A 23,262-nucleotide genomic window follows, 5' to 3' on the forward strand; every position below is an offset into this window, starting at 1 on the left:
AGACTCATCAGACCAGGCAACGTTTTCCAATCTTCTATCGTCCAATTTTGGTGAGCCTGTGTGAATTGTAGCCTCAGTTTTCTGTTCTAAGCTGACAGGAGTGACACCTGGTGTGGTCTTCTGCTGCTGTAGCCCATCTGCCTTAAGGTTCGTCACGATTGTGCGTTCAGAGATGCTCTTCTGCATACCTCGGTTGAATTGAGTGGTTATTTGAGTTTTGGACCATTCTCTGTATACCCCAGAGATGGTTGTGTGTGAAAATCCCAGTACGTATATCAGCAGTTTCTGAAATACTCAAACCAGCCCGTCTGGCACCAACAACTATGACACATTCAAAGTCACTTAAATCACATTTGTTCCCCATTCTAATGCTCAGTTTGAACTGTAGTACATCGTCTTGACCATATCTACATGCCTAGGCATGGGCGGGTATGAGATTCTGATGGTATGATAACCTTGGATAAAAATATCAGTTTCACGGTATCAGGATATTGTGCTCTAAAATATATTCTTTTTAAATGTCTGGGTAAAAAATAAAAACTTTTTTTCCCCCTTTGAACATAATATACTTTATTTTTTGGATTATAATATTTTGGAGCAGTAAACATGCCAGGGTAAATAATTCAGAAGATTAATTGACTTTTGCTATCTTCATTTGTTTCAAAAACACAGATTTCTTTACAATTTAAAATAACATCTTTGGATATTTGGATATATTTGAACTTTGGATATTTTTTCTCTAAAAATGAAAACAAAAAAATGGAAATAAAAACATCTTACACATACCTTAGGAACGGTATTACAGTATTTTTCAAACCACTGTATACCCTAAAAAACTGTTATCGTCCCATGCCTATAAATGCCTAAATGCATTGAGTTGCTGCCATGTGATTGGCTGATTACAAATTTACAATAACAAACAGCTGATTAGATGTACCTAATAAAGTGGCCGGTGAGTGTAGATCATCTATTGAGAGCATTCTCATTTATAATATTGTTTTATGGTTTGGTAATACAATGCTTAAACAAAATAAATTTTCGCAAATTTTCAATCAGGCAAATAAGAAAAGAAAAAAATTAAAAACAGCAAGTGCGATTTTTAAATATAACACACATCCCCTTCACTCAGCTTTTCAAATGTTACCATCAGCACGCACAAATGCTGAAGAATTCCTGAAGAAATGCTTATAAAAATTCATTTATCCCAGTTGCAGTTGTTGTATTGAATGGGATCAGGGTTTAATGTGAATGGTGCGGTTGTTAAGAATGACCGGCAGTAATATGTATGGGGCTAATTTGTTTTAAAGTTTTTATTTCATGTGGTTGCCTGGATGAGTGCTGCTATTATGCGAATGTTGTATGGATGTTACCAGTGTTAAAGACAAATCTCCTTTTCTTTTCCTTCTCGAACAAGCAAAAATGCTGTTTCAAAAAGACAAAATCACTCTCATTACATTCCTCAACACCACAAAATCAGCATCACCGTTTTACCTAGAAAATTACTTTCTGCTGTCTTTGGCAGTGTTCTTCCTAACATAGTCAATGTGTGGTCACCCAATGATACAATTTCTTTTTTTCCAGCACAGATGTCCTTAATAACCACAAAACCCATCTGTTACTACTTAAACCCCTTTCAGGATCCAATACGTACTACAGTGAAGTTTTCCAAAAATGCAGACATGTAAATAAAGACCTTATCTAAATGCACAATTGATTAACCTTACTGTTGTTCTCTACACTTTAAAAAATAGGCTTCCACACCATTAATTTTTTCATTTTATCCCAAAGCAAATTAAGTTTCCTTAACAAATTAAAGTAGATTGAACACAAACAAGAAAAAAATACTCAAGAATTTTGTTGTTTTAGCTCTTTTTAAATTGTTTGAACAAGCTGAAATAAAAATGTTTAAAATAAAAATTATTAGGTAAACCTTACTATTACTGGGTTGGACCCCCTGTTGCCTTCAGAACTGCCTTAATCCTTCGATTCAACAAGGTACTGGAAATATTACTCAGAGAATTTGGCCCATATTGACATGATAGCATCATGCAGTTGCTGTAGATTTGTCGGCTGCACATGCATGATGCGAATCTGCTGTTTTACCACATCCCAAAGGTGCTCTATTGGATTGAGTTCTGGCTACTGTGGAGGCCATCTGAGTACAGTGAACTCATTTTAATGTTCAAGAAACCAGTCTGAGATGAATCTTGGGCTGTAGCATTGACACAACGCTCAATTGGTACTAATGAGGCCAAATAAGAAAATATCCTGCATACCATCACACCACCACCACCACCCGCCTGAACCATTGATACAAGGCAGGATGGATCCATGCTTTCATGTTGTTGATGCCAAATTCTGACCCTATCATCTGAAGGTTGCAGCAGAAATTGAGACTCATCAGAGCAGGCAATGTCTTTCCAATCTCCTATGTCCAATTTTGGTGAGCCTGTGCGAATTGTAGTCTGTTTCCTTTCTTAGCTAACAGGAGTGGCACCCAGTGTGGTCTTCTGCTGCTGTAGCCCATCTGCCTCAAGGTTGGATGTGTTGTGCTTTCAGAGTTGCTCTTCTGCATATCTCGGTTGTAATGAGTGGTTATTTAAGTTACTGTTGCCTTTCTATTAGTTCGAACCAGTCTGGCCATTCTCCTCAAACATCAACAAGGCATTTGCGCCCACTGAACTGCCGCTCACGGGATATTTTCTCTTTTTCAGACCACTTTCTGTAAACCCTAGAGGTAGTTGTGCGTGAAAATCACAGTAGATCAGCAGTTTCTGAAATACTCAGACCAGTCCGTCTGGCACCAACAATTATGCCACGTTCAGTCACTTAAATCACCTTTCTTCCCCATTCTGATGCTCGGTTTGAACTGCAGCATCTTGACCATGCTACCATGTTGCTGCCATGTGATTGGCTGATTATAAATTTGCATTAACAAGCAGTTGGACAGCTGTGCCTAATAAAGTGGCCAGTGAGTGTACATTTTAAATGCTGCAGAAACGCCACCAGATTTTCTTTATAAAAGGACATTTATTATTACTTGTCACATATAAGCATGTATTTCATTCACAAAATATTCATGTTAAAATCAAAAAATATGTTTTTCTTTTTACATAATCTGTAACATATGAGTTTTAAAACATGTCATTTAAAAACACAACTCCGACCTTTAGCACATCAGTAGATCAAACATGTAGCTGTTCTTGACATGCACTAAACCTGTTTTTTTATTGTAACAGAAATAATGAAAACGGTACACTTAACAAATTTTAGATTTAATTTCATTATGGCTTTATGTTGACTTTTTCTCCTAAGTAATACGTATAAAAATGTAACTATAGACAACAGAAAAATTTTATAAATAATGTATAAAATCATTTTAGGGCCATGCTTTGATGCAAAACTGAGAAAACTTGTATATATCGTCGAGGTTGTTTAAAAGAAAATCATTCTGATCCACTAAACTCATTCCTCAACACCACAAAACAGCTACACCATTTTACATAGAAAATTAGCTGCAATCTCTGTAACCAGCAGCATTCCTCCAAACAATGTCATGGTCAAAATCTACATTTTTCAGCACATAAACAGTCAAAGATGTCCTAAACAACAGCAAAACCCATCTGGTAATACTTAAAACCCCATTTGAGGCCCAAAATGAGCCGACGTGGGGTTTATAAATAAAAATAATCCATCTTATTTAAAATTCGTGATTGACTGACTGTACAGGAGATATTGAATTTCTTTTCACTGGTTTCATTCACTTGCTTCCCCCTCATTTATGTCTTGATTTGTCAAGGCATTTCTTTATAAACATCAGAACACAAGACGGGTTCACTTTGTAGTACACAAACAACATCTGGATTTCCACACTCAGTTCCACATAAGCGTACGCTACAGTTACAATTAATAACCCACGCTTACCAATGATGACTTACGACGAATATAAATACACAAAAAGGACCGTTTTGCAAACAAATGGCTTAAAAAATATGTGCTCTCAATTTAAAGAGCTATTCACAATGCTTATACGTAAAAAAAAAAAGGAAAAAGAAGTCTGGTGATACAATACCAAAGACCATTGACTATCGCGCAATACAATGTCAAGCAGTGTAAATGCCGCTCTTTATACTGCAGGAGGAACCTACAAAGATTTTCATTTGGTTTCCAATGCGACACTGGCTACACTGCAAGAGCAGAGAGGTATTACGGACATTTTGTAAACACTCCTAGAGTTCAGAGCTCTGGTATTAAGCCCTTTATTTGGCATACGCAAAAGTGGCCGACGTGTGCGCAACGCTTCACACCAGAATCATCTCAAAAACCACGACGAAAACAGAAAAGTCACCACACAAGTGGAGCAGCTTAAGAATGCACAAGAAGAGTCTTTTTGCAGGCGTCCACACTCCATTGCACTTCGTGAACGTTTGTTTTATACGTCAGTGGAGTTGAAAATGTTTTAATATTCAAAAAAAAGTGCGAATGAGCCATCAACTCAGTCAAAATGTTTTACAACCTTCCTCTCAAGTAAACAGCATTTCTTGGTAAACACTTAGGGAAGCGTTTCAAAAAAATGTCCATCTTCAGTATCAATTAACATGCATTTGTGAGATCTGCATGTCTTGTGGGTCTTTGGAGGCCTGAGCAACAAAGGAGTTTTCTGTGCAAAAATGATGAATGTAAAAAGACATGCGTGCAAAACTCTTTGTTGAAAGAGCGCAGCTACTATAGTTGAACGGAGGAGGATTGGGGGGGGGGGGGCAATTTTACAGATGTGAGGAAGAATTGAAAGTGGGCAAGGGAAAGTGTTCAGGGGCTTTTTAAGAAAAAGAGCTGTTTAAGGCATCAGCTTTGATGGCTGTGATTCTCCTCAACAGTCCCCAGGATTGGGAGTCAAAGGCACGAGACCACAGAGGACTCACCCCTCACCAGCTTCAGTCCTGCAGGGGGAAATGACATGGTGGTTAGAATTACTGTGGAGTAGATCTGTAAAAACAGAAACATATAATACCATTTAAAATAAGTATTGCTACTTTAATATATTTAAAAGGTTTTTACATTTCTACATTACGTTTCTACAATTCTACATTTTCAGCTGCTATTACTTCAAGTATCGATGCTTTTGATGATTTAGTGCTCAATACACTTTTATTATATTTTTCAATGCTGTTCTGCTTAATTGTTTTTGGAAACCATTTTTTCAGACTTCTTTGAGGAACAAAGAAAAAAGAAAAGCATTGATTTATAACATTATAAATGTCTTAAATGCAACTTTTGATCAATTTGACACAATACATATTTGTTTAACAAAACAAAAAATGTTCTTTGTGATTTAATTAATTGTATTAAATTGCCCTTACTTTGCTTTTTCTTTTAGAACTGATAAGTTTCAGTGATTGTCACCTAAAAGACAGATTGGATAGTGAACTGCCTTAAATTCAAGAGTTCACACTTAGCTCATGATTTATACACAGCTTGTTTGGCATGCTGTCCCGGGAGAGAGCCCTGAGCTCAAGGGATCCTCGAGCCCAGGGCTCCCATCCTTTTGCAGGGCGAGTGGAGATTGAGCTCAGGTCTATCTCAAACTCCCCCGCTGCTGAGGCCAAGATGAACTTCCTGAGAGTAAGACATAAAAAGGTTTAGGCTTATTTTATCTATAATATAGAGCACATTTGGATGGTGGGATGAAACCGGGGAACGCGGGGGAAACCCACACGGACACGGGAAAAACATGCAAACTTCACACAGAAATACCAGATGGCTCAGCGAGGACCCAACACCATTGGTATTCTTGCTGTGAGGAAAGAGTGCAAGTCACTGAGCCACCGTGCCGCCCATTCTGAAAAAAGGAGGAAGAAGGGGAGGAGGGGGGTTTCTTCCAGACGAAGCTAGTTGTAGAAAGGAAATGAGGATATATATAGTGATTTGGGATCCTTTGATTGGAGGATCATGATTAGCTAATGTGGATCAGTTGGGTCAATAATAACTTTCAGAAAAGTGTAAAAGTACTATTTTCCCTGTAAATTCGAAATTTCAACTTGTTAAATTAGGGGTAGTGTAGGGAAATGTCCTGATCTGCTACTGCACCATATGTAATTGCAAGTTTTAAAGTCAAAATTCAGAGATAAAATGTCACGGTTCTGAGTTATAAAGGAGATTCTTGTTATGGTTTTGCCCTGAAAACAAAAAAACATGACCTGACATGGGATGCACAAATGGATGAAGGGTTCGAAAGTGTGCAACAAATTTTTTGTCAAGTTCGGCATGGCTCAGCTAGGTTTGCATTTCACTGCAGTTTAGTACCGCTTAAAGTGGGTGGGATTACTGCTATGGTTGTGCCACCTCTATTGCTCTGACATCATCTTTTTCTTTCTGGGTCATCCCATGGGTCTGCTCCTTGGCTACCAACAAATGTCTTCACCTCTTCTACTTACCACCATGCTGCTATTTCAGGTTTCTTGGTGGTATAAAAATAGTTTAGTTGTGCGAACCAACAATACAGCAGAGGCTGCTGCTGACTTTTTAAAGATGAAGTTTTTCAGAGGGTAGCACAATCGCCTCACAGCTAGACGTCGCTGGTTCAAGCCTTGGCTGGGTCAGTTGGCATTTCTGTGTGGAGTTTGCATGTTCTCCCCGTGTTGGCATGGTTTTCCTCCGGGTGCTCCACTTTCCCCCATAGTCCAAAGACATGCGCTAAAGGTGAATTGGGAAAGGCAAAATTCTCCGTAGTGTGTGTGTGTGTGTGTGAATGTAAGAGTGTATGGGTGTTTCCCAGTGATAGGTTGCAGCTGGAAAGGTATCCGCTGCGTAAAACATGCTGGATAAGTTGGCAGTTCATTAGGCTGTGTCTACCCCTGAATAATAAATGGGACTGAGCTGAAAAGAAAATGAATGAATGGTGTCTCATGTCGCAGTGTGTATATGTCACATTTTGGTAATGGTTGAAACGTCAATCAAGGTGGTACAAGATAGCAATGAATGCAGTGCAAAAAATCCCCTAAAATGAGCCATACCGTGCTGTTCTATGTAGTGGAAAATCACCTTTAATTCCTGTACAAAAAGATTTAACAAATTTGCATAATGTCCACAAATGATGATGCTCAAACTACTTTTGACTTCTAATGGATGAAAACATAATTAGAGGGAAACTTCATAACAAAACTGACATGCTTTAAACAGCATACTAGCAACAGTAAATTAGTTGTGTAACGGATCACAGATCTCACAGTACGGAACACACTACGGTTTTTGGGCCATAGATCGGACCATTTTTTGGATCAGAAAAAAAGGAAGGAGACAAATGTCATCTGCTTTCCATTTATACAAAAACATTACTACAAAAACCATTGGTTTTAACAAACAGAACCTTAAAACCTGTCATTTTAATAAAAATAAAAATCAAGAAAGAGCCAGCTGGAAAAAAGAAAAGTATTCAATACGAACAACGATCTTTGCTACAGTTGCTGATAGTGCTAAATATAAAAATCTAAGATCTTGTACAACAGATCATATTTATTTTCAATTAATGATTTAACATCTCACACATAGGTGGATCATTACTGAAAACCTATTCCGTGACATAATTTGAATGGTTGTTTGTCGCTACCTGTTGGTTGCACAATGTAATTGCTTTCACCAGAGTCAAGCATTCACCAGCGTCCTGTTTCATTAAACGGCGATTTTAATCTTTACCATAAACAGCAGTGTTTATATCTGAACTATATGCTGTTCTCCCAGTTCTTCGGTGTTATTTATTTAATTGTTTGTAATGAACTGAAACGTGCAAAAACTGATTCTTTCTCGATCAAGCGCAGATTTGAATGCAGCGTTTAGAAGTATTAATAAACATGCAAATCATCATCATTTATCGTTCACGTTACACGGGTTTGAATTGTCATCACGATCTTTTAATGTTTGATCATGCAGCTTTACACTGAATACATTGATGCAGGTTAAACAAACAGTGAAAGAAAACACTAAATAATAGCCCAAGAAAGCATTTAGGTTAGGTAGGTCCCACCACAACTTTTTCTGTCATCATTATTTTTTACAGGGAAGCCAAAATGTCTTCATACACGTGATTTGCATGACGCAGGAGATAATCTCTCTGCAATTGTTATAAATATTGGATTAGCCAAATCAAATTCAAAATTCAAAAACGTTATTAATCACCCTGGGGGGACAATCATCCCACTCATCCAATCATTGCTTGGTTTGATCTGTCCTTTACTAATCATTTTACCTCATGGATATACAGAAAGGCCTTAGAGGGTACAGCAAAGAATTTAGCTATACAGCGCTGTTGGGAAACTGATTGTCAACTAGAAGAGGGTGTCACAGACTGGGAAAGAGTATGGCAAAACATTTTTACTTCATCTTAAAATCCCAATCACCAACTCATTCACTATTACTTTTGTCACAGAACCTACTGGACCCCACTGAAAAGACATCATATCACTGCCTCCTTTAATCCTTTCTGTGATAATGTCCCAACCAGGAACCTGGATCTTTTTTCCATATGATGTGGGATGAGATATGTGTCATCCTATCAAAAATGATTGAATACCCTGTACCATTGAATCCTTCTGCTCTATTACTGAGTGATGATTCTACATTGAACCTTTCCAAGCTACAAAAAGCTGTTTGGCTGGCTGGCTTAACTTCTGCTAAAAAATTACTAGCCCAACATTGGCTGCCTCCACATAATTTGGACATGTACAAGTGGTTGGTACAACTTCAAGACATTATAATGTTGGAGTTATCCACGGCGCAAGTGAACTTGGTACAAATGAGTACATTACAGATCTGGACTTTAGCTGCTAACAAAATCTCCTTGTTTATTGCACAAAAAAATGATCAGGATCCAGAATAATTGCCTTGCTTTGCATAATTGATATTTGATACTGTATTCTGTTTTTGTTTTTATGTTAATTCCTATTAATTGTAAAGCCCAGTTTCAAGAGACCGGAGGGGAGGGGGGTGGGGGTATTTGAATTGATACGTTTCATTATATAGGTTTTTCAGCCTGTATGTTTTGTTAACAATTAATAATAAAAAAAAGTTATTAATCTGCAGGTCAAGTGCATTATTAACTGTAGGGGTGTGATCAGTAGTGATCGATCCGTTATATCCTACTTTAAATTGTTGATCACATAAAACAGAAAATAATAAATATAGTCTAGCTTACCTGGCTATGACTCACTCTCAATGGAGATAGTGATGGCCTCACTTTCATCTAAAATAAAATGTCATGATTATTTTCAACATCTTCTCCATAACACCAGCTAAAACAAAGCGAAATATGAAACGTACCAGACTTTAGGACTTCTGTCTCTTTGTGATCCTCTTCACTGTGGTAATCGTTGCCTAGCAGACGGTTTTGAGATTCACTGAGAGGACTGGTTTGCTCTGCAGATACTTCTACAGCACTGAGGGAAATAAACCACACTGAGTTACTTTTATTCATCTGTTTTTTTTTGGGCTTGTTTCCAGAAACAATATTCTACAATGATGAGAGATGAAATTGCACCTCACCCTTTATCCAAGCCACCAAGCTGGAGACATTCAGTGGGCTGCTCTGGATCAATCGTGACCAACCGTGTAGGAAAAGAAAGCCCATCTCCTTGACTGTAACAGAAAAAAGTATTATTTACACCCATTCATTTCAACGAGCAAAAAATTATATTACTGAACTATATTTTTGGAGTGTTATCGGCATAAGTGAACCATTAAATTAGAATAGTTTCACAAAAACTTGCATGAACAAGCAGAAGTAAGCTCAGATTAATATTGAGGTTCACCTGGTAAAGACAGGTAGCAGCCAGTACTTCTTCTCGTCTCCGAACACCTGAGCGATGTTCTTGCTGAAGCCCAGAGAAAATCCATTTTTATCAGGGCCATTTCTGAAGACCGGGGCTCTGAATGCTTCTGCAGATAAAGAACAAGCCAAGGAAAGGGTCAAATCCATATACTGTTATTCAAAATTTAGGGGTCAGAATTTTGGAATTAATGGAGGAATTAATCTATTAATTCTACTATTAATTTAAACTATTCAACAAGGGTGCATTAAATGTCCCATATAAATATATTAAAAATTAAAATGTGATTTAAAAAAAAAAGTATTAAAATAAAAACAAAATCTGGATTGCACTGACATTTGTTGACTTCAACCTCTCTGTACCTTTCTAAAAATGACACACAAGGGTTAAATTGACAGTAATGACATTAAAAACAAACATCTAAATAATACGACAAACAAAAATGCATACATAGTTCTCAGTTTTCATTAAATTATAGGATCTTGAAAAGTATATTATGGTATTCACAGATATATAAAGCAACAACTGTTCTTCCGTTAACAATATTTGCATTAAGAAATGTGTCTTAAGCGGCGAATCAGTATATTAGAGCGATTTCTGTGATTGTATCACTTATAATTAGATTAATGATGCTGAAAATTCAGCTCTGCCATTACAAACGTTCCTTTTTTTATTACCAACCTCAAATGTTTTAAGATGCACAACAACCAAGAACCTGAAAACACAGAGCTTGTGGTTGAAGCTGTATTATGCTTTTACAAACTAAATCACATAAGCTGATGTGAAAACGACATGAAATTCTGCATAATAAAGTCTGCATAAACCCGAAGCTGTGACCATTCATTTCATATTGTAACGCAGTTCCTAGAGAGACATATTATTAAATGCCAAAAGAGTGGCTTGTTTTTTCTACGGCAAGCTTATCAGATGTAGTAAAGTAGGCATTTCATTCAGAAAGATCGGGAAATGAGTTTAGAAGAGTTATTACAGCCTAAAGGCCCATTTCCACTGAGCAGTAATGTATGGTACAGTACGGTTATGCTTTTATGGCAATTTAAACTGTCAAGTACCTAAAAGTGAACCGTACCATGCCATTTTTTGGGTACCCTTTTCAAAGGCTACGTAGCACAACAAAAGGGTACCAAAAGGCAGAGCAAGACGCGAAATTGAATGTTATTAGTGTACAGAGAAACGTCACAAGCTCGTGTAAAAGCCAGGAGAATGAAAAAGCTCGCCGCGCGTCTATATTTGAAATAACTTCTTGAGCTGATGATAATAAAAAGCCTGTGATTATTGAAGTGCTTCCAACACTCAATCCTTTCAGAAATGAACAAGCGCCAAAAGCAAAGGAGAAAATGATTCTTTCAGCAACCTAAAATGGGAACAAACAGCCATGTTTATGACTATTATCAACTCAGAATGACGGAATTTCTCTTGAACAGAGTTTACATGTGTTGGGGAAGATTAAAGATACAGATTAGAGGTTTGCACTGACTGTAGGCCATGTTGCGTGTTGTTTTTGAAGCCAAATAATGACTAAATGTATGTTGTGTGTAGTTTTTTCTGTAAATGGTAACATTTCAGAGACTGTAAGGATCTGAATGTGTTCATACAAGTTGCGTTTATTTTTTATTTTATATATTTAATGTAATGAACATTTATACACAAGTATTTATGTGTATAAGCATCTGTTTTGTGAGAAGTGCTTCTCATATGATATGTAAACGACCCGTACAGCTTTACTTTGACATACTTACTTTTACTTTGGCGGTGGAAACGCAAGCCTGATAAAGGTGACCCATACAGACCCGTACCATACTGTACCACTCAGTGGAAACGTGACAAAACAGACAGCTTCATCATTTCTGTTTGCTGTCAAAACTGACATTTGGAGGGGCGTGGTTAAGTATTTTAGCCATGCCCAATACCTCAGACAGACATAATCTGAGAATTTAACTGAAACAGGAAGTGCATTTTCAGATTTTAATTTCAGATTACAAGGGCAAACTATTTTTATTTTCTCACTGACATGCCCAGATGAATTGTTCACCACAAAACTGGCAACGTGAGCTAACAAAATCCCATAGTTATTATTGATTTCAGTTGTACTTTAAAGTCTGTTTGACTGATTTGCTCAAACCCTGGAAATTGAAATGACCGCTGCACCAAAATAAATCCGAACAAGCTTTAGCACAGCCAGCTACAGCTGTTGCCATGGTAACTATAGTGAGCAGGTCGTCTGCAGACACATGAATCCATCGACACACACGTGAAGACAAAAAAAAAACAAAAATACAGAGAAGTGAATATGGTCAGGAGCTTTACCTATGGTGGACCTGTTTTTTCCCACAAGCCACAAGTGGTAAGTGAAGAGTGAAAGAATGCTGATGCAGAACATGGCCGCCACAAAAAAGAGAAACAAGACATGGAATTTGGCGTGAGACTCTGGCAGGTCACTCTGAGAGAGGAGGGTGAGAGAGAGAAGACATCGATCAACAATGGGCAAGACATGAGCAACAAGTCACTCCGACAAAACCTGACGGGTACAGTAGGGGCACAGGGTTAAGACGACAAAAACAGTTGCTAACACTGACACGTTTACTAAACACTATGAGGGATTACCTTTGGACAATTCTCTGCCGATTTCCTCCGGCAAAGCTTAGTGCAAACAGAGACAGACAGTTAGACACGGGGAGAGCAGAAGCAAAGCAGAAGAACTCAGGTGAAAAGAGAAGGATGACAAACAACTACATGGAGAAATGAAAATACCATTCAAAAGCTTTTGGACCAACAATATTGTGAAATATTATGACACCTTAAGACAGATATTTTCTTTTAAATATATTTAAATTGTGATTGTTTTCCTTCTGTGAGTCATAATCCTTTGGAAATCATTCAAATATGCTAATATAGAATTAAATATAATGTTTTAATGCCATATCAGCAGCTTTGGCTAGATTTATGATAACATTGGTAATAAATATGGATGTCCCGATAAGGGTCCGAGTGAGAGTCATTTAATTTCAAGTATTTACCGATACCGAAACCAGATCCGATTCTTCTATCATACATAAAAAAGAAAAAAAGGAGAGTGAAGAAACAGATCTAGGATGTTTATTATTATTTTTTTAATTCACCTTATTTTAACATTCAACAAACAGAACACTTCAGTGAGGTATCTTGAACAATCAAGTAATAAATAACATAAATTCTTCCCTTTTGACCTTTAGTGCGACAGTGAATATAAAATAATCTAATAAAAAAAAAACAAATAGCATCTCAACTTGAATACAAAGGAGGCAATCCCAAGTTTACATATCTCACAGTTTACCATGGCAATGTAGTTGTTATCGACTTTATAATACCTTCAGATCACAGACATAGTCGTGCTTTCCGCTTCAAGCTGCTTCCGTGTTCTACTTTTCCGGTGTTGTGCTAAGAAACGCATCCCTGCCGTAAAATGCACCCCCTCATAGACTTTCATTAACATTCTCAGTCTACATTTAAAAAAATAAATACAAATGTAAAATTTTATTTTGATGGATAAATCAAGGACAAGTCAAACAGATTTTAAAATTCATTAGCTTTACAAATAAATGTAAAATAATAATATTGACTGTATTGTAGCCTAAAATGAGGCTTTTTGGTGGGTTTTAAACAGACATCTGGGCTACATGGAACACATAAAATTGTTGTTGATGTTTTAAACTAAACCACACATTCAATAATTTACTTAATCTCATCGTTTTTTCATTTAAAGTCTATCAATCTATTTATTTATTTATCTTGTGTAAGGGATAGGTTTCATGAAATTAACACAAGTCACTCTCATTAGTGTCATAACTCTATTGTTATTATCCTTTTTAACAATTTCATTTACTAGATGCACATTTTAGAGGGGGTGCATTTTATGGCAGGGGTGCGCCTCCCAGCACAACAGCGGCATTTAACCAATAACGTCTCTGCAACAAAGTGATGTCATGCCACACTTGCTGCTGTTTCAGTGTGAAGTCAAGCAAGAGGTCTAACTTTGTGCCACAGCATAACTATAGATGTGTTAAAAGATAATGACATTATATATATATATACATTTAAAGTCAGAATTATTAGCCCCCCTTTTAATTTTTTTTCTTTTTTAAATGTTTCCCAAATTATGTTTAACAGAGCAAGGACATTTTCGCAGTATGTCTGATAATGTTTTTTTCTTATTTGTTTTATTACGGCTAAAAAAAAGCAGTTTTTAATTTTCTAAGATTATTAGAAAATTATCTAAGTTATTAGATTATCTAAGTTATTAGAGATGAGTAATTAAAACTATTAAGTTTAGAAATGTGTTAAAAAAAATCTTCTCTTTGTTGAACAAAAACTAAGGAAAAAAATAAATAGGGGAGCTAATAATTCAGTGGAGCTTATAATTCTGACTTCGAGTTATTAGCGAAGTTAAATGCCGCTGTTGTGCTATATTCGAGTCCTGATCGGGATGTATCGTCCGATTCTGAAACTGCGTGATTAGGCCTGATTTTTGATCACATGATCGAATCTGGACATTCCTAGTAATAAATATTCAATACATATTTACAAACATGACAGTTTCTTAATAAACAAGCATCATACAAAAAAATACAGTCAGATAACAACAATACTGATAAAAGGTCAAATAAGATATGTTCATTTAGTCATTTTTAAACATTTATAAATAAAATCATTCTCTAATATAGTTTAACTATACACATTGTTTTTAAATATGTTTTATAGTCAAGATATTCTTACACAAGGATTCTGTTTAATGAGCTGCAGTAAAATTTATTTTAATAATCAAATTTGAAAACTGATGCGTCGTCACGACTTTCTGTGTTATATCACAAATGTCTTTCACTTTTGAACAATTTATAGATATTTGGTAAAACTGGTCTATCTTTTGAATGGCAGCGCAAGTGAAACAAGCAGATGAAATGAAAAAGAAAGTATAATGGTAGTTTGAGATTGGCTGAAGTGTCACTCATAGATCCTAAAAAAGTGAAGCCAAAATATCAGCCACCCCTGGTGGCTGGCTGCAGTATAGCTGATAAACCTCCAGCCTATAGAATAGATACACAAATAAGACCTCAGGCAAATCAAAAATCCCCATTAGTTTAGAAAGGTATTATCTCACTGAGGTATGTGTTTGTTTTTGGTTATTTGGTGCATAAAAATGGGGGTGGTGTCGTGATTTGTGATTGGCTCTGCTGAAATTTTGGCGGGACTTGTATATTGTGCAGACTTCATCAATTGGTGGAAATGTATTATTGTACAGACTTGGGCTTAAATTAACAGCAGTGACACAATGGGCATTTTTGGCTTCACTTTTCTATGGTGATGGAGAGGTGTATATTTTTATATATTGAGTGAAAGAATAGACAAGTGAGTTTAAGGTATATGGGAGATAAACTTATGCATGACTAGCACATGGAGGAAATGCAGAGAGGAAACAGCTGGAGTCACTTATCTATCCACACATATCTATCCACACATCATGTGTGAATCACACATAATTAGGGCTGTCCAATAAATCGAAAAACAATTAGCAAAAGCACATCTTGTTAAGGAAGCACAGTTCTGTGATCAGTAGTATTTAACCCTCGAATAAGAAATGCAGGAATTCCCTATATTTGCTGAAAAAACTGAAAATTAAACTGCCACACGTAGTCACACAACTATGAAATAATCTCATCGGAGGATTTATTTCAAACACTTTACTGAAGTTATGAAATGTGTTTGCCGTAAAAACATGTTATTAAATGTTTTTTTTTAGTTCATTGAGAAGGTACGCAAACTATTATTTTTTGCTCTTCAATTATTTTCGACTTCTGCGATTATGAACACTATTGTGTACCTTGTCAGTGGACTATGACTCTCTTTTTTTTAATTCTGCCCCATCTGAAAGTGTTTGAGATTTACTACTGTTTACACTACAGAACCTGCTTTACTGACAAAATGCACATGAAAATCGCCTCTGATTAATCGATCAGCCCTACATTCATACAACACAACATGGCAATACAAATATTGAAACACATGGAAGAAAGATACAAAAGTAAATATCATAAAAGGTGATTTACTCACTGTCCAGAACTTTATGAAGTATTGGAGGACAGAAGCTGCGATGAACAAGCAGTAAACAAGCGAGTAAGTCAGGAACAAGATGAAGAACTTGTAGTTGGAGAAACCCACACAATTATTCACCCTGTGGGAGATGAAAAATAATGAAAAACTTCAGCAGGGTGTTCTACGGCTTTCAACAAATTAAATTTCAGTTTCAATAACTAGCATCTCACTTACCATGGACAGTGATGATCCATCTTTAGCACACACCTGCCAGGAACAAGAACAAAAATTTAGAGTAATGTTCAAGAAATACAACCAAAATGTGGCGGATAAGGTAGCTAAAATGACACACATGACTTACATGTCACAAGCAGAACAATGATGACATCTGTCTGGCTTGATGACCTGGCAACGGTCACAGTATCGAATAGCTAGAATAAAAAACGGGAAAATAAATGAGGTCAGCTTCTATGACCATATTTTTGTATTTTTATACTTTTTTTGTTTTGTTTTTTAAAATACTTTTTATAGTATATTTTTACAGCATTAATCCAAGTTAAAATACATAATATATATTAATAAATCAATAATAATAGTAATAATAAATAAACAAAAAATAAACTAAATATTTAAATGGTAAATATTAATAAATAAAAAGAAAAAAGCTAATAATAATGAGAAAAAAAAACGAAAGGGAAAGTTAATAATAATAATAATGATTATAACAATAATAGGAAAAAAACGTCAATAATATTATTAATAATAATAGGGAAAAAGTTAATATTAATAAATAAAAAGGAAAAAGCTAATAGCAATCTTTCAAAAATGAAAGTAAAAGTTAATAATAATTATTATAATAATAGGCACAAAGATAATAATAATATTAATAATAATAAATAAATAAAAGGAAAAGTTAGTAACAACAACAATAATAATAATAATAGGGAAAAACTTCAAGAAGTAGTAGTAATAAATAAAATAAATAAATCAATTAAATAACAATATCACAATTGACAAATAAATCAAAAATGAAAGGAAAAGTTGATAATAATAACAAAAATAATAATAAAAATGGGATAGTTATTAATACTACTACTACTACTAATAATAATAATAATAATAGGGAAAAAGGGTAATAATAATAATAAATAAAAGGGTAAAAGCTAATGTCAAAAATGAAAAGGAACCTTAATGATAATAATAATAATAATAATAGAATAAGTATATAATAATAATAATAACAACAACAATAAAAATAATATAGGGAAAAGGTAAAAGGGAAAGTTAATAATAATAATAATTATTATTATTATTGTTATTATTATTATTATTATTATTAAACAAACGTAAGGTAAGACAAACATGAATTCCAAAACAATTTAAAAAGTAAGATTGAATGATAGACTGACAGATTAAAAGATAAAGAGATCTAGGTTAAAATATCTGGTAAAATCCAAAATAAACAAAAATGTTAAATAAATGTATAGAAAAAAATAAATCTAAAATATTATTATACAAAATATAATTGACAAAAATAATCTGCTAATAAAAAATTATATTACAAATGGAGAAATATTAACCTTACAAGTTCCCAATAAAGATTTATACGATCATTCAGTTTGACTGATATAAATGGAACATTTAAATTATTAAAACATAAACCTATATCTGCCCTTAACTGCAAATATACTTTAGATGTCCATGTTTCTGCACATTGCCCTTGTGACATCCTGTTTGTCGTCAGAACAGTAGGGTCAGCAGAATGTGAAAAATTACACACGCCCCTTAAATATGGTCCTTAGTCTAAATACCAGCTTCTGACTAACTGCCGCTAAACACTTTGAAAGTGTAAAGAAGATTTCTAACCTCCTGCCCCGGTGCGGGTATAGAGAGGCAGACTGGTGGCCACTTTCTTCAGGATCTCCTGCTGAGTTTCTGGCCGCTGCTCTTTCTCATACTGTTCCTTCTCTGATTTGGGTAGACAGAACTGAGACGCAACACAAAACAAACAGCTCAATGTGTGACAAATCAGCATCTCAAGTTAAAAAAGAGTGTAAATGGATCTAAAAAAACCTCACTCCATGGAAGCCAATATAGTGTGAATTTATTCATAAAGGCTGAATTAACACATCATACTAATAAGCATCTCACTTATGTGGTGTGCTATATCGGGTAAAAAAAGAAAACAGATTTTCCAAACTCGCCGTACCTCTTTGGAAGGATTTGCTGGTTTGGTAAAGATGGTTTTCCAGTATGACCACACAAACATGACGAATGAGAGGTGAAACACCACCAGGTAGACGACTGCATGGAACAGAAAGAGATGAAGAGTCATTAACAACAAGCCTGCACAAGCCTGCCAGAAACAGCCGGAGTATAAATCAGTCGCTATAAAGGCATTTGTGATTACTGATGCAGTCTGACTGCTGGAGAGCTACAGTCAGCAGCACAAGAACAGACCAAAAACTGCACGGGCCTAAAAACTGTGCTCAGGTGACTTTGAACATTTAGGAATGCATATTAACATCTGTATTACATACACATGAGAGTATATAATGATAAATTAACAATAATATTAATAGTAATAAATAAAATTTAAGTAAATAATGCATGCACAATAATAATGGTAATAATAAAGTGACTGTACATTTATGCATCTGTATTATACACGACAGTATATAAGAATAAATCAACAATAGAAATGTTAATTATAGATAATTAAATCTAAAATAAATAATAATTGGACAATAATAATGATAATAAGGTAACTGTACATTTATAAAAAATGCATATTAACATCTGTATTATACACATGAGAGTATATATTGTTCAATTAATAATAATAATAAATAATCAATATTAAGAAAATAATGAATGAACAACATAATAATAATAATAATAATGTGACTGTACATTTATGGATCCATATAAACATCTGTTTTATATACATGACAGTATATAATAATAAATAAACCATAATACTGATATTAATAGAATATCAATAATAAATGGACAATAATAAATGGACAATAATAATAATAAAGTGACTGTACATTTATAAATGCATATTAACATCTGTATTTTATACGTGCAAGTATATATTGATAAATGAACAATAATAATAGTAATAATAAAAATTGTATAATAAAGTACATAATGAATTAATGAATAACAATATTATTAATAATAATATGACTGTACATTTAAACATCTGTATTATATACATGCGAGTATATATTGATAAATGAACAATAATAATAAAATATATATAATAGTTAAAATAGTTAAAATATTTATAAAAAGTAAATAATGAAAGAATATTAATAATAATATGACTGTACATTTACGAATGCACATAAACATCTGTATTATATACATGATAGTATATAATAATTAATTAGCAATAATAATTATAATATTAGAATATTAATAATAAAGTAAATAATAAATATACAAACATTATAATTATAATAATAATTTTATTTTATATTATATTATATTTAATATAATAATATAATAATTTTAATATAATATTTTTTTTCATTTATCAATGCATATTATTTTTCTGTAACTCTTGAAAGCAATTTTTCATATTAATGCTCTGAATAAAAGTTGTTGTGTGAACTTGACAAAGAACTTTTGCTGATTTTGACTGATCTGTTAGTCATTGGGATTTTCAGTCTACACTTAACCCAGAGTTATAGTTATTCTAAACGTCACCTTTAACCTGGGATGCAATAATATGGCTGTTTTTTTTTTTCATTTGAAAGCAATAATATATTGTTTATGATTCTAAAACTGATTCTGATATGATATGTAAACCGATAAATACAATGTTATTTTATCTGACTCTGATTACCCTGGGAAAATGCAAACAAATATATTGGCAAATTTCTTCGTTTAAAAACCGTAAGCACAGAAATCAAAGACAAATTAAGATCTTGCTTTTAACAAAATACTTCATAAACAGCAACTTTGAAGGCCTCTGTTTTTCCTAAGGTAAAAAAACCTCTCATTGCTGACTTTATCTTCTTACCAGGCAGATAACATTAAACACAACTGTATTATTGACCGATTTCAATAAAGTAATCGATATATTGTACATCGCTACATTTAACCACTATATTATCCACTTGTAATTTAGAAATGGAGTTAGCAGTGCTTTTTACCTGGGATTAAACTGTATAATTCTTCTCCGCTTTTGTGTCGGTAATCCCACATTGTGGTGTTAAACATTTGCAGTACATTTACTTTCAGATGATTAGCATCCGACGGCCAATCGCATGCCAAAGGACGTTAAGAAAATCTTCTCTTTACATTAAATGATTAATAATTTAATAAACGACTCAGAAAAATTTTACCATGTAAAATGTTAAATATTTGTAAACTATCAGAAACAGCTAATTAACTAATTTGCCTCATTCAACTAATCGACACTTTTTATTCTAGTAATTATTCACTTTTTAAGTAAATTTTCTTTTACTTTTTTTTTCTTTTTCTGTATATTTAATTAATTTAATGATGTTAATATATTACTTTATACATATCTAAAATGCTTTGGCAGTACTGTAAAAGTCAAGCCAATAAAGCAACTTTAGAGAGAGAGAAAGAGAGCAGCCTTTAGCTGTCAGTGGGTGCACATGGCTCCTAAATAGCATAAAAATAAAAGAAATAGTGGATTTCTATAATTTCAACAGGCTTTTTAAAATAATTTTTCGTTTCGTTTGTCACATGTAATTAACCATTTATGCGCTGTGGGTAAAAGGTGTGTTTCAATCTGTCTACCACCACAAGTACATTTCAATCCTGTAGGAAGCACTGCCTTAAAAGTAATGCAGTTTATTAATGAGAAATGAACTAAAGTTTAAGTTGTGTACTTCATATCTGCAGAGTATACATCATGCCAAAAAGGATTACTCACTTTTTTCACCAGTGCTGGAAATAGTAACTGAAAGAGAATGAGGAAACGTCACTTTGCTTCAATCAAATATTAACTTGAAACATATCTATCTATCTATCTATCTATCTATCTATCTATCTATCTATCTATCTATCTATCACACATTTTGGAATTATGATACATTTTAAAAACAGCAATTATTTCCTGTAAGTAGTTGACATGTCAAGAAATATTTACTTAAAGGGCGTCTTCCTGTAACACTCTAACAAACTTTCATATAAGATAAAACTAGATAGGTAACTTGCAAATGGATATGAACTTCTATAAATCAAATTAAACTGTTAAGTAAACCGATAACATATTATCTCGGGATCCACCAGTAGAAACACTCCCTAATATCGGCCATGATACACCGCTTCAAAACCACATCACGACCATAATCCGTGTTGTTTTGCCTCAATCAATACGCTAATTAGCCTGTTCATGTAAACAAATCATTCATAGAGGTCTCAGTTCAGTGACTTCCGGTAGGCGCGTGACCGTCAGATATGAATAATACAGCGAACTCACGTAGACACAACTCCACCACGTATGCATAATACGACCAGCACACCACTAAAGCAATAAATATCACCGGTATCCACGCCAGACCCCTCTGGCAGCATCTCAATACATGTGTAGGCGCCATCTTTCTTCTTCCTTGACTACAAAAGACGGGAAGGGAGGGATGTGATCCGCTCATCCGTTCCCCACCAGCCCCGCCGGTAAAACTCCGCCTTTGCATCGCCTCTGTTGCGCACTACTACGGCGAAGGCCTTACTGATGAATATTCATGACGCTGAAAGAGATTCGCGCAGTTGATTGGTCGAGAAGCAGACGTTGCTAAGGGTGCGCCGGTGTACTGGCGAATGAAGAGTTCCAGCGAAGACTGAATTAATTCAGCGAAGACTTTTATCATAGTACGATTCGAAGTATTTAGGAAGTGATTTGTTTTTTAATGACTTGCAGCACTGTGATCTTTTGACCGTGAGCAGCTCATGAATATATATATATATATATATATATATATATATATATATATATATATATATATATATATATATATATATATATATATATAGTATTTACAGTATCATGGACAGTTTAAATATTATAATTATTATAGTAACATACATTAATACTTTAAAAATATCGAAGTGATATTTAATTACCACTTGTATTTGGGAACATTTTCTTTAAATAACAATGTAATTTTTATTTTCCATCCTTTTAACTAATGCGCATATGGCTGTGTAAAACAGAACATTTAAATTGCCTTCATTTATTTATATTCCTTTGGCTTAGTCCCTTTATTCATCAGGGGTCTCCACAGCGGAATGAACCGCCAACTTATCCAGCATATGTTTTATGCAGCAGATGCCCTTCCAGCTGCAACCCATCACTTGGAAACACTCATACACTCTCATTCTCTCCAGGGGCGGACCTAACCAATAGCGAGTTAAGCAAACACTTAGGGCCCTGGGAAAATAGGGGGCCCCGATCAATGCCAAGAAGCCTATATTAATCATAAAGATATTTTATATTTTTTCTATCATATGTTGTAAAATCTGTCTATAACTATTAAGATTTTAACATTATTCTTTTCTAAACCAGGGGGCCCCATGAATAGTGGAACACTCCTTCCTCACTGCACATGCAAATATTAACATTTAATCACAAGTATGCATGGCTAATTAACTTTACATAGTTTGTGAGCGTACTTTTTATTTACAAATATATAGTATTTCATTTTTAATTCTGAAGGTCTCACTTAAAATACATTTTTAACATGCAGTTTATTAAAAAAAAAAAAAAACTGAATCTAGAGAGAAAACAAATATCTATAGAGAAAGAGTGTTTTGAGTTTTAATGCTAGGGCCTCATACCTGGAAATGCTTACAGCCTCCCAAATCACTAAGTCAACCCCTGATTCACATACACTACGGACAATTGGGGGAGACATGAGCACATGGAGAAAAGCCACAAGAACACAGGGAGAACATGCAAGCTCTACACAGATATGACCCAGCCGGGACTCAAACCAGCGACCTTCTTGCTGTGAGGTGACAGCGCTATACCTACTGCACCACCCCACTTTTTTATTACATTTATTTTTCAAAATGTAAGAGTTTTTAGACATGTTTACATACATTTTAAATAACACAATAACACAATATCAATGTTTTTAATTCAGATGAATTAGAAAATATTAGATTTTATCCCTCATTATTAATCTCAACAAATAAAAACATTTGTTATTGTATTGGACTGATTTTTCTGATGGACATCCGCTCCAAGAACAGTAACACATACCCTTTCTTATGTCTTTATGCTTATTATTAGAGTTGAATGTTTAAGAGCCTAGATTATATGCTGACCTTAGTGTCATCTCATTACAGAGTAAGGCTGGAATAATGTGTG

At 34.4% G+C, this 23,262-nt stretch overlaps 1 protein-coding gene across 4 annotated transcripts; it reads right to left on the reverse strand.

The window, feature by feature from the left end:
* Positions 1-3,010: 3,010 nt before the first annotated feature.
* zdhhc20b (zDHHC palmitoyltransferase 20b) lies at positions 3,011-21,626 on the reverse strand. 4 transcript variants are annotated; one of them, NM_001423810.1, is given in 14 exon segments: positions 3,011-4,940; positions 9,188-9,235; positions 9,313-9,428; positions 9,535-9,627; positions 9,801-9,927; positions 12,144-12,276; positions 12,441-12,476; positions 15,921-16,041; positions 16,137-16,169; positions 16,264-16,333; positions 17,769-17,889; positions 18,112-18,206; positions 20,824-20,850; positions 21,373-21,626. In NM_001423810.1, coding segments are annotated over 13 exon segments (1,230 nt in total). In that variant the 5' UTR covers positions 21,587-21,626; the 3' UTR covers positions 3,011-4,940; positions 9,188-9,191.
* Between the last annotated feature and the right edge of the window lie 1,636 nt (positions 21,627-23,262).

The sequence above is a fragment of the Danio rerio genome, chromosome 24 (genome assembly GCF_049306965.1).
Source record: "Danio rerio strain Tuebingen ecotype United States chromosome 24, GRCz12tu, whole genome shotgun sequence".
In the NCBI taxonomy this organism is placed as follows: Eukaryota; Metazoa; Chordata; class Actinopteri; order Cypriniformes; family Danionidae; genus Danio; species Danio rerio.

Excerpts from the sequence above, each read along its gene's own strand:
- zdhhc20b (XM_001341207.9), bottom strand. The coding sequence starts at position 21,490 with ATGGCGCCTACACATGTATTGAGATGCTGCCAGAGGGGTCTGGCGTGG. Across the intron at positions 18,207-20,823 it reads TTCCAGCACTGGTGAAAAAA|TCGTCTACCTGGTGGTGTTT; the intron begins GTGAGTAATCCT and ends TGTTCCATGCAG. Across the intron at positions 9,628-9,800 it reads CTGCTACCTGTCTTTACCAG|TCAAGGAGATGGGCTTTCTT; the intron begins GTGAACCTCAAT and ends TTTCTGTTACAG.